At 41.9% G+C, this 12,713-nt stretch overlaps 1 protein-coding gene across 3 annotated transcripts in view; it reads right to left on the reverse strand.

Annotated features, from left to right (window-relative positions):
- Positions 1–6,460: 6,460 nt before the first annotated feature.
- LOC115163536 (protein C-ets-1) overlaps positions 6,461–12,713 on the reverse strand; it is a 47,323-nt gene continuing 41,070 nt past the window's right edge. For all 3 annotated transcript variants that reach the window (XM_029715520.1, XM_029715519.1, XM_029715521.1), the window contains 2 exons: positions 8,424–8,542; positions 6,461–7,975 (listed from right to left, as the gene is read on the reverse strand). In XM_029715520.1, coding sequence (XP_029571380.1) covers positions 7,760–7,975; positions 8,424–8,542 — 335 coding nt within the window. In that variant the 3' untranslated portion in view covers positions 6,461–7,759. The remainder of the gene's footprint in view (positions 7,976–8,423; positions 8,543–12,713) is intronic.

A 12,713-nucleotide genomic window follows, 5' to 3' on the forward strand; every position in this document is an offset into this window, starting at 1 on the left:
AGGTAGACCATTAACCCTTCCCTTATTCCCTTATTTGTTGAAGGTTGTTTGAAAGATTTCATACTCCTTATGAATGTAATACAAGGAGTTGTTACAAGCGAGAAGTTAATAGAAAGGGAGAGGGAATGGAGGTTCCTTAGCGGAGAAAGAGAGGACTGTGGGCCTTTGAGGGGTGGGCGGCAGTGGCAGGAGTTGAGGGGGTGGCCTGCATGGGACTGGTATGTGTGCGTGAAAGCCAGACGGGGGGGGGGGGGGGGGGGGGGGGGGGGGGCTGCTCGCTGACTGTGATTGGAAACAGATGTTGGCGAGAGCCAGGGCAGAAAATAATTTTGGGGGGAAAATTCTCAGGCCTTCTCTTTCTGGGCCCTGGCTCCAGAAGCCAATCACAGCACGGCACATGCTGGTCTGAGGGGCGTTCAAAACCGACTGATTGGCTAATGACTCTAACGTGGGTGCTCTGAGCAGATGTCCTGGGAAAGTTGCTGAATCCCAGCCGACTCGCAGTAAAAGAGAAGAGAAAAAAATGTGGTCATACAACTGGACAGTGACCAAAACCTGTTGTAATCCAGCTGCACACACACAAACACGCAAGTACGCTGACACACACACACACAATCCACTTGTACAAAGAGAGGAACACATGCATGGAATCACATTCTTATTTCCAACTGAAACGCTTCCTATAGACATTTAAATATAGACCTATAAATATCAAATTCAGTGTCCCTATTCAAGTTAAGTAATACATTGGCCTCTTAAGAACCAAAATTGAAAATTACCTTTATTCAGGAAAATAAATTATGGCGTATTGGCCCTTTGTTGTTGTCGTCTGGAGTAGACATTTTCTAATGAATGCAGGAGAGTGGCTCAACACCTTCACGACCACCCCTTCACCCAACCAATCCTCCTCACTCTCCCATTAACCGGGAAAGACCACTCCACTCCTCAGACACACATCTCCTTCACCTCCTCACAAAGAAGCCCCCCCTCATTGTGGCCCTGTATCTGACAGGTGCTGTAGTGCATGGGTTTTAAATCAATCACCATTACTAATGGAAAGTCCACATTACCATGTGAAGCCAGTCCATTTCCTGCCCAGAATGCCAGGTCCCTGGTACCAAGGCCCTCATGAATGCAGGGTGGGTGGCCCACCAGCCCCAAGACTGGCTCTCATTTCAGAAGGGATACCAGGAGGACGAGGGGTGCCTCTGGAAGTCAATGGCATATTAACTGGGGATGCGACAACAGCAATAAAAATGCAAATTGAAGCCCAAGCTGAGGATGCCCCAGCCGTGACCTTCATAAACCTGTATAATACAGTCCTCCACCTGCAGTGACATGTGGGTCAACCCATCTCCTCCACCACAATACACACAGCTGAATGAGAAAGAAAATAAAAAAGCAGGAGATTGACTACCTCCTTTTCCCTGAGTGGGAAGTCAGAGTAAATAAAATGTATTTTTTTGTGTCAATGAAGTTTGTTAATTACATGTACGTTGCATAAACGTCAAACTGCTTTATGGGTGTTTACTCAGTCTCTGACCACTGTGGTGATTGTGTAAATCCTCCATCTCTGAGTGACGTTCGGTAACAGCAGGACCCATGAGAAGAGTCAGACCGTTGGAAAATATATATCTCTTGTAACAGGCATGGGCTAATGTGTTTATGTGTTCCCCAGACACCACTCCTACCCTGGGTCCATACAGACCCAACCAAGGAGACTCTACGATGAAGAACATTTTTTTTACATTTTACCTTTATTTAACTAGGCAAGTCAGTTAAGAACAAATTCTTATTTTCAATGACGGCCTAGGAACAGTGGGTTAACTGCCTTGTTCAGGGGCAGAACGACAGATTTTTACCTTGTCAGGTCGGGTATTCAATCTTGCAACCTTCTGATTACTAGTCCAACGCTCTAACCACTAGGCTACCAGCCGCACAATAAGACCAGAATAGAACCAACTCTGTTGTGTTACCACCAATGGGGGGCCGAGGGGAATGTTGGTCATATTTCATGCCTTCTCTGCATAATGGAAGCAATGAGCTGTATCTGTCTGCGTCACACTCTCCCTCTCTCCCTACAGAGGAGCTGTGATTAAGTACTGAAAGAGGCAGAGATCTGGGAGGCATCGTGGGTCCTACCACCATCCTATACACATTTCTTAAACAACTATGCAATAGGCCTGCACACCATACTTTCTAAGTAGGGCTAGGAGTTTTTCCTGTTTAGGTCAGGTGGATATGGGAATCTCATGACCACACCGCCAGTCAAACCTCCTATCCTCCTCCTACTCTATTCTTCCCCTTCATCTCAGTCTTTTCAGGTTAACCATGTCATCTTTAACTGTGTTGAGCAACACAATTCACCAGCCTATATAGCGCAGCTATCTATCTGAACCTTAGTGTGTACCATCCTCCTCCTCTTCCTCTTCCTTCTCATCCTCTTCATCCTCATCCTCTTCATCCTCCTCCTCCTCCTCTTCATCCTCCTCCTCTTCATCATCCTCCTCCTCTTCCTCCTCCTCCTTCTCCTCCTCATCCTTTCTCACTCATGGGAAGACTAGGCGTAGGAGACAGATGAAGCTTCGCAAGCGGGGCCATTAGATAAATATTTGGGTTGAAGTCTGACAAATGCGTCTCTCTCCGTTTCTGGAGCGAAATAAGCTGTGAGCGACATGGGGTCTCAGACAGGGAGGCAGACATCTCCGTCTCGGTGACACCGCCAGGCGCTACGGTTTTATTTTCTGTTCCGCTGTTCGGTTCTCTCTCTTTTCTCTTTACACCAGTGATTATAGCAGTCTGTGAGTTGAGTGAGATACAAAAAAGAACCATGTGAAATCCCCACCTCGTCTGAGTGTCTCTCTCTTTGGTTGTGAAACCAGCAGGTGTGAATGGTATCATAATGTGTTGGGTTATGTTCCAGGTTCTTTGGCAAAAGGGGCTCCCAGAGCTTCCAGTGAAGTGTTTAAAGACTATGTTGCCTGGTTATAGTGTCTGGTCTGGATCACAGGCCCAGGGGTGTGGAATGCTGAATGTTAGAAGAACAACCTGCCTAACTTAAGCCACCCTCTGCTAAATACATATTCATCCTGTCCAGGGGGAAATTAGCCAGCAATACAGTATGTATGTGTGTGTATGTGTGTGTATGTGTATGCGTGCATGCGAACGTGTGTCAGTATCTACATCCTGTCTGCTATATTTATAGAAAGTTGCAGGTACGGAAAGTTTTAGTCATGTTGCATCCAAGTCCCAGTAAAGATAATACACTTTATTTTGTTAAGGAGTCTGAGACTATAGTTTTAATACTTCCTACAAATGTTCTATCAATGTCTCATTCAATGTTCTCCTGTTCTAACCTAAACGTATTCACTACAGCTTATTTGAACCAAGAACGAACATATTGCACGCTATGATGTACTAGACAATCGTTCTAAATATGGTATGGATTTCAATGACTAGCCTCTGTCCTGATGTGACATCTCAAACCAAGCCAATATACAGTAGCATCCCAGTAAAGGAATATAAAATATTTAATCTTTATGCCAATCATTTATCAAGTTTAGTTTGCTACAGACCATTGTGGGATAAAGACACCAGTCTGTATTGGTACTGGTCCTTGGCCTTTTGCCCTATGTGCTGTTCTAGAGGAGCCAGACAGCTGTGCTGTGTTGGCCAGGGCAGTGGCTGGGGAGCGGTCACAGCATCTATGTTTTTTTTTAATCTATAGTGGAATTACTAGGACCCTAGGGCTACAAACACATGAATGGGCCCAGCGTGCCTGTTTCTGCTTTGACGTCACCGTGGAAGTGACACTCTTGTTAGCCAGGTACACACCAGCGACATCCCAGCATGCCTTTCAGAGGGGACCTGGATCTGCCACCAGGCCCAAACTGGGTTCTGAGACCGAGACCAATACATACTGTTGATCTTCACATTGTAGATGTATTTGGGTAGCCCAATTCAGATTTTTTTTTCTACTAATTGGTCTTTTGACCAATCAGATCAGCTCTGAAAAAGATTTGATGTGAAAATATCTGATTTTACTGGTCAAAAGACCAATTAGTGGAATAAATATCAGAATTGGGCTGCCTTACACAGTCTCAGTGTTATCATGATTGAGTGAGATACTGACTTGCTCAGGCGGGTTTTGGATGTGAGTTATTCGTATGCAATGTGTGAGGTGAATAGGCCTAGATGTGTTCATCCAGTACATGCGCAGGTGGTTATTAACATGAGTACGCAGAAATCTTTGAGGATAATGTGTAGGTACTTCTATTATGTTTACAAAAAGATAGATTAACTGACTAACCTTTCTTTTGGCATGTAGTCAAGGCCAGGAAGCCAAGTAAGACTGCAATCTGCTAATCTGCTTTCTTTAATAGATATTTAACTTGTTTCCAATGTACTGTAAGTAACAGTATAGATGTAATGTTTCAAAAGCCTTTTTTGCTCTGGTAATATTAGAAGAAATAACCACACAATACACACAAAGTATGAAATATTTGTTCACATATATTTTTTTATAACGTAACATTTTTTAAGTACATTAAGAAATAGAAGCAACAGTTTATAAAACTTTCCAGCAGAAATCAATGATGGGCCAGCATCAGCCTTTTTCTTTAACAGACAGGTCTATTCTCTATATCGAAAGAAAAACGCTACATTTTTTTCCTGTGCTACCTTTATTTCCCATGAAAGCACCAGCTGTCTGCATCTTTTTCTTTTATAAAATATAAATTACTGAAAAATATTCAAATGTTTGTGAACTAAATACATAAAAAATTATCTCATTAACAAAAATACAGAAACACTATAAAATATACAAAAAACAACACCATCCATAACAAAAAAGGTTTCCTAATGGATCAGTCTGAGATATGCTAATATCGCAAGGTATCTGTGTATTTATGTATTTAGTCCATTTAGAAAGATCTGTGCAATACTTGTGTCTACAACTTAACGTATATGACATTTACTGAAACAAACTTGACTTAGAAGTCCAAACAGACACAGTATATGTCCATTGAAACAAAGATATTATATTCTGATCTACTCAAAATGGTGACTGGCTAGGAGCTGGAAGGCATCGTCAACAACGAGTTAAGCATATATTTAAATATATGAACAGTTGCCCTAACATAAAACATTTTTTGGAGGAAAAAAATCTGAACAGTAATAATCAAACAGTGATGTGAATCCTGGAAATGAGGTGTGCATAATGAACCACAGAGATTGGGTAGATTGATTTGTTCAAGAGAATTCAACTTTCTCTACACAAGATTACGTGTGTGTGTGTGTGTGTGTGTGTGTGTGTGTGGTCTGTGTGTGTGTGTGCGTGTGTGTGTGTCTGTGGTCTGTGTGTGTGTGTGTGTGTGTGTGTGTGTGTGTGTGTGTGTGTGTGTGTGTGTGTGTGTGTGTGTCTGTGTGTGTGTGCGTGTGTGTGTGTGTGTGTGTGTGTGTTTGTGTGTGTGTGTGTGTGTTTGTGTGTGTGTGTGTGTGTGTGTGTGTGTGTGTGTTTGTGCTGACTGACACTAGAAAAACCAACCCTGTGGTCAGTTGCCCAACTAAAAAGTAACTAATATGGACAGAAATCCCTTTCCTATAATCTCAAAAGGGAACTACAGTCAGTCCAGCCAAATATCTTCGCTGAGTCCTAACACTGGGTGCTTTCCAACAACTCAAAAGATCAAAGCAGAAACAACACTTTGAATGTGAGGGAATAACAGTCCCTGTCCTTCAAGATGGTGGACATACCCAAAGCGCTATCGATCGCCCAGACCTCACATGGGTTTGGTTATTATTCCTGCTTTGTCTCTTGCTTATTTGTTTAATCTGGGTCTTAATAAAGCATTATGAAATACAATCTGTACAAATAAACATTTCAAAACCTATTTTCATCAGAATGGGTAACATTCAGCCACTGTAAACAATAACATTTGTATTTTAAGATGATATTTCTTGACTTTGGCTTTTCCCATAAGACCTGCGTATAGTCATGTTCCCACTGATGACATTACTCAAAACCCAACCAGCACAACTACTGTGGCTCTTGAGCAAGCTGTACAAGTACATATAGTATTCAGGGCATGTAATTTCATTGATCCTTTCCATTTACTGAATTGGGTGTCCTTACGTCTTAGAAATAGAAAAGCATGTACACATCATGGTAAGAAAATAGCATATAATGCCACATCTCTCCCAGTAGTCCTTTAGCCCAACTGTTTATGGTAGTCCTGTTTCCTGTCGATCTCTACCTCCTCATTGGTGAAATGGAGCATCTATACAAACACTTCAGTTAACAAAAGACTCCAAGCTGTACAACAGCACAAGCATTCATCTCATCCTCATGCCATAATGATGATAATTCTCTTTCAGCCACTACTGATTAACTTCACAACTCCACGGTTCCCTCCCAAAACTACCCAGTCCTCCTCTCATCTCTCTTTTTCAAACAGTCATCCAAAGTTTACTCTCCTTGCTTTGAGCTCTTCTCTTTTCACCCTACTACCATCATGCACCTTGATATACCTTAGCTAGCTATGGCAGCTTCCCTTCATTCAGAGAACACCACGTAACACACAAATACAGTACACTCTACATTCCTAAGCTCTCTCTTTTGACTACAAAAACCATCCCTCGTACATGCCTCGCAATTCAATTTGTCAACAACAGGTCCCTCCCTCTCTGCTCTCTTCTAAAGCAATGCTAAAATGGGGGTTTGGAAAACCACTCAATGTACAGATTGTGATGGGCACGTTTGACTCTTTCATGTCCAAATACTTTCAAAACTCACCACAGAAAGGGTGTCTAAGGATTTTTATTACTGGTGGTAAGACAGTATATTTTTTATAGTGAAGCGGCAAATGTGCGAAGCTGAAAGCGTCAGTTTTAAAGCAACGGTTACTTTCAGGTGTCTATCAACCATTCTTGGTATGAGTAAGTAACTCCATCCAACCTATGAAAATGAGTAAAAAGGCCAGTGTCTAGTGTCGTCTGATAGTCATATCAGCATATTTCAGTTATTGGGCTTTCACAGAGAGGAGACAGGACTAACTTAACATTAAATGGCGCAACGTTTGGTTTCATAATACCTTCATAAAAAAAAATATTTAAAAAAATGGGGGAACCCTGGTCGGACTGAGACTAAACAGTACACCAGGAGTTGAATCTCAACGATAATACTGACACAAACATTATGCTTCTGAAACAATAGTAACAAAAACAACACTTTTTTGGTCCAAGCTGAGAACTCTACCCATGCCTATTGTGTGGAGTGGCAGAGAAACACTGACCTATTTCCACTACTTTACATTTTATATTTGGCAACAGATTTCATAGCAGGAACTCTCAATTCATGTCCTTCCCTATAATGGAAGCACATGCCAAACTGTCTCTTGCCAAACTGTCTCTTGGCCCCCTTCCTCAATGTCAGTTTCTTGTGCTACTTAGGCTAAATGGCCACTCTATTCTAACTGATAGCTTTCCATGTGCCTTGAGCTACTAAGTAATACCAGTATATACATATAGCTACCATACACACTATCTCAAATGCAACATATTATCAATTTTCACGTTTGGCATGTCCTTCCTTTTTGAACATCATCTGACAACAGCTCAAAATGATACAGACCACAGTTTAGGTTTGGTCCCAAAATGGGTGCCCTCTTTTACCGGACGGCATCAATCTCTGAAACCTTGTCCCCTCGGCTCCTTTACTCTCCTATTCTTCTACTTTTTCTGTTCTCTCATCCCTCTGTTTTCACTCGTCCACATCAGGCTTGACGTCCAGCATGGCGTGGAGCTCCTCGGGGGTGTATCCCAGCAGGCTTTTTAAGTCACAGACAAAGCGGTAGACATAGCGCTTCCCTGATGTCTTGTGGATGATGTTCTTGTCATAGTAGTAGCGCAGGCCTCGGCTCAGCTTTTCGTAGTTCATCTTGGGCTTGTTTTTCCTCTTCCCCCACCTCCGAGCCACCTGAGTCACAGAGGGAAAAGGCACCCTGTTACACCATGTATCAACCTTGAGACAGAGCTCTGCACTAATCTCACATTACAATATTATCGTGCACATGTCTTCTCTTGACATGGATCAATATTTAATGTAGCTAAATGTACCTGATACCGCTAAGGTTTCTTTGAGTCTAAGTAAGGCAAATAACACTGTTGTTGGCGTCACATTAAAAAGACATCAAGCTCAATATCCAGGCTGCATCACATCCAGCCGTGATTGGGAATCCTGTAGGGCAGCACACAATTGGCCCAGCGTCGTCCAGGTTTGGCCGGGGTAGGCCGTCATTGTAAATAAGATTTTTTTCTTAACTGACTTGCCTAGTTAAATAAAGTTTCAATAAAAAAAAATTTCAAATATGTCTAACTGTTTAGGGCCCCCATGCCATGTGAGGTCAGTGGTGGTGACCTCTCACCTCGTCAGGGTCGGACAGCTTGAACTCCCAGCCGTCTCCTGTCCAACTGATGAAGGACTGACAGGACTTGTCCGTCAGAAGCTCCAGCAGAAACTGCCACAGCTGGATTGGGCCGCTGCCTGCAGAGCAGAACCAGGAGAAGGGAGAGAGAGGAGAACAAGGTAAGAACACTGAGAGGAGCCTTGTTTTCAGTATAATACAGATGAGTATTACTGAACATGACATCATCAGCCGCATGCAAACACAGCATATCTTTGACTGACTGTTCTCCTCATGCTTCTCATTAACTACTTGTCTTGGGGTCATTCATCTCCTACTATAGAAATACAAATATTGCACTCAGAATCAGACATGTACAAGGCACGATAGTGGAGAGAAAACAGTGTTTTCACAGACAAGGGTCCCATTCATCATGAATCCCTTTGTCTACACTTTGCCCTCTGCAGTATGTGGAGCTGAGCTTCACAGCGTGTTTTTGTCTGTCTGTATGAATTTCATGGCAATGAAATCACAGTGTTTAAAATAAGAGGGGGTCTTCATATGAGGCCTTGGCTGTGTGTGTGTGTGTGTGTGTGTGTGTGCGTGCGTGCGTGCGTGCGTGTGTGTGTGTGTGTGTGTGTACAGAGCCTTGCGAAAGTATTCACCCCCCTTGGCATTTTTCCTATTTTGTTGCCTTACAACCTGGAATTAAAATGGATTTTTGTGGGGTTTGTATCATTTGATTTACACAACATGCCTACCACTGTGAAGATGCAAAATATTTTGTTTTGTGAAAAAACAAGAATTAAGACTAAAAAACTGAAAACTTGAGTGTGCATAACTATTCACCCCCATAAGTCAATACTTTATAGAGCCACCTTTTGCAGCAATTACAGCTGCAAGTCTTTTGGGATATGTCTCTATAAGCTTGGCACATCTAGCCACTGGGATTTTTGCCTATTCTTCAAGGCAAAACTTCTCCAGTTGGATGGGTTCCTGCTGGTGTACAGCAATCTTTAAGTCATACCGCAGATTCTCAATTAGATTGAGGTCTGGGCTTTGACTAGGCCATTCCAAGACATTTAAATATTTCCCCTTAAACCACTCGAGTGTTGCTTTAGAAGTATGCTTAGGGTCATTGTCCTGCTGGAAGGTGAACCTCCGTCCCAGTCTCAAATCTCTGGAAGACTGAAACAGGTTTCCCTCAAGAATTTCCCTGTATTTAGCACCATCCATCATTACTTAAATTCTGACCAGTTTCCCAGTCCCTGCTGATGAAAAATATCTCCACAGCATGATGCTGCCACCACCATGCTTCACTGTGGAGATGGTGTTCTTGGGGTGATGAGAGGTGTTGGGTTTGTGCCAGACATAGCGTTTCCTTGATGGCCAAAAAGCTCAATTTTAGTCTCATCTGACCAGAGTACCTTCTTCCATATGTTTGTGGAGTCTCCCATATGCCTTTTGGCAAACACAGAACGTGTTTGCTTATTTATTTCTTTAAGCAATGGCTTTTTTCTGGCCACTCTTCCGTAAAAGCCCAGCTCTGTGGAGTGTACGGCTTAAAGTTGTCCTATGGACAGATACTCCAATCTCCGCTGTGGAGCTTAGCAGTTCCTTCGGGGTTATCTTTGGTCTCTTTGTTGCCTCTCTGATTAATGCCCTCCTTGCCTGGTCCGTTTTGGTGGGCGGCCCTCTCTTGGCAGGTTTGTTGTGGTGCCATATTCTTTGAAACATTTTTATAATGGATTTAATGGTGCTCTGTGGGATGGTCAAAGTTTCGGATATTTTTTTATAACTCAACCCTGATTTTTACTTCTCCACAACTTTGTCCCTGACCTGTTTGGAGAGCTCCTTGGTCTTCATGTTGCCGCTTGCTTGGTGGTGCCCCTTGCTTAGTGGTGTTGCAGACTCTGGGGCCTTTCAGAGCAGGTGTATGTTTATATAGTGAGATCATGTGACAGATCATGTGACACTTAGATTTCACACAGGTGGACTTTATTTAACTAACTATGTGACTTCTGAAGGTAATTGGTTGCACCAGATCTTATTTAGGGGCTTCATAGCAAAGGGGGTGAATACATATGCCCCACCACTTTTCCGTGTTTAAAAAAATTATAATTAATTTTTTTTCATTTCACTTCACCAATTTGGACTATTTTGTGTATGTCCATTACATGAAATCCAAATAAAAATCAATTTATATTACAGGTTGTAATACAACAAAATAGGAAAAACGCCAAGAGTGGTGAATACTTTGCAAGGCATTGTATGTGTGTATGTAGTGAAGTGTAAACTCCCAGAGATCAGCCATTAGGAACATTACATTTAATCTAATTTGTAAACAAATGTTGCTTGATTTTCTGTTATGTTCAGGTCTGTACTAATAATGCAATATACCATAAAAGCAATTGAATGCATTTACCTACAATTTGATTGACATTTTTTACATATATTTGCAAATTAAACAAATGGACCAAATGTGACGACCAGAACTTACAATCGTGTTGAAAAGAAAAATAAATAGTAGCAGGAGAGAAAAACAAAGTGTACTCTTTGATCTTGTGGTTTTCTGTACTGACAAAAAAATATCACACCTGGCTATGCAGCGCCTACTTAGCAAAGCTGTAGCAGAGCGGAGCTGTTACCTCCCAGACATGCCTCATAAAATCACCCTCATACGACACACACCAAAGCTTTCAGAGAAATGGAAGTGTGGGTTGAACACCTGAAAGCAAAATAAGTTGTTTTCAATCCAAGGCTTCTGCTCGCTTCCCTCAGCTATGAACATGAATGCAAAGACGCAATACCCACATTTCAGAAAATAATAACCAGCTATTTTCAACTGACTACTGTACAGTAGCTCTCCTCCTGATGAAGGCACATTCAAAAAAGCCTGCTACTGTAACCGTGGGCCCACATAAGGGTGATACAACAGTGCCCCTTTCCAGCCCCCTCAAGCTCTCTCACACGAGAATGTTTGGCGACCCTAAAATGTTTTTCCAAAAATATGTTAAAAGCCCCCATGCACAATGGGCCTCATTGAAAAAGCGTATACTGTGGAGAAAGGGTGGGGGTGCTTGCATTCATAGTACTGTTTAGGATCTGCCTTTAGGCTTTACAGATGAGACTGTAGCCTATGCAGGGTGAACAGAGAGATGGAAAGAGAGGGAGAGAGAGAGAGAGACAGAGAGAGAGAGAGAGAGAAAAGGAGGCTGTAGTTGGCCCCAAGGCACAGTGACTGACTGCCTGCTGCATCCCCAGAGGTGACAGAAGTGTGATTGGAGACGAGAAACACAGTCAACCTCAGAGAGAGTTGACGACTGACTGAGCCTCACTTATCTCACACCTTCTTCATCACACCAGCTCATCACTGTGTGTGACAGGGAACCGTGTGTGTGCCTGTCAGTGCACAGCTACTGGGAATGGAAGCCAAAACACACGTTTTCATCAAAAGCTATTTGAGATATTACATAAATGTTTTTCTCTTTTCTGGGAAGATTCTCTCTGTTTTTCACATAGTAATAAAATTCATTTGTTGTTTGGGAGCCAAATGGTGTTGATCTTTCTCTTGGCTGCAGGACAGCATACAGGGTAATAACAGTTAATAACAATGGTTGTTGCCAGCTAGACACTTATTTTCTGAAGCATATTGAAGTATTTTTACCACTTATGTTCATTTTCTTCTCTTTAGTTCTGCATGACTCTAAAAGCTCTGAGAAAGTATTCTGACTAAAATGAAAATATTGGAACATGGATTAGCCTCTGAACATGAGTCTATGGTAGTTTTATAACTAACGCTACATCATTAAACACATACAGTAGGGAAGTGAATTACTTTGCAGAAATGCATGAATGATGACATGCAGAAAATAGCCTAAATATGTAGGATCTTAATTTGAGCCAATTTGCTACAGCAGGAAAATAATCCTGCAGCAACAGGAAATGTTAATTATTATGTGGATTATAATTAATTGACATTTTTGTAGGGGTTAATACATTTTTCGCAAGGGAAAATCAGGTCTGAAATGTCAAATTGGCAATTACAAACTTCAAAATACTTTTTAAACCATTGCAGGAAAGTTCTCCTGCAACAGGTTGGATCAAATTAAGATTCTACATCTGTACCACTAGCTGGCATTATATTACGAATGCATACTGTAGCCATGTAAAAGCCTTCAATTAGGGCATGCCAATTTTTTATATCTGTCTTTCATTTTATCTTAAATGTCTAATGTACATCTAATGTACGTCTCTGTAGGTATGCAATTATGATCCAAAGATGAATGCATGAATGAAGAAATTGACATA

Source organism: Salmo trutta, chromosome 26, assembly GCF_901001165.1.
Source record: "Salmo trutta chromosome 26, fSalTru1.1, whole genome shotgun sequence".
NCBI classification, from domain to species: Eukaryota; Metazoa; Chordata; class Actinopteri; order Salmoniformes; family Salmonidae; genus Salmo; species Salmo trutta.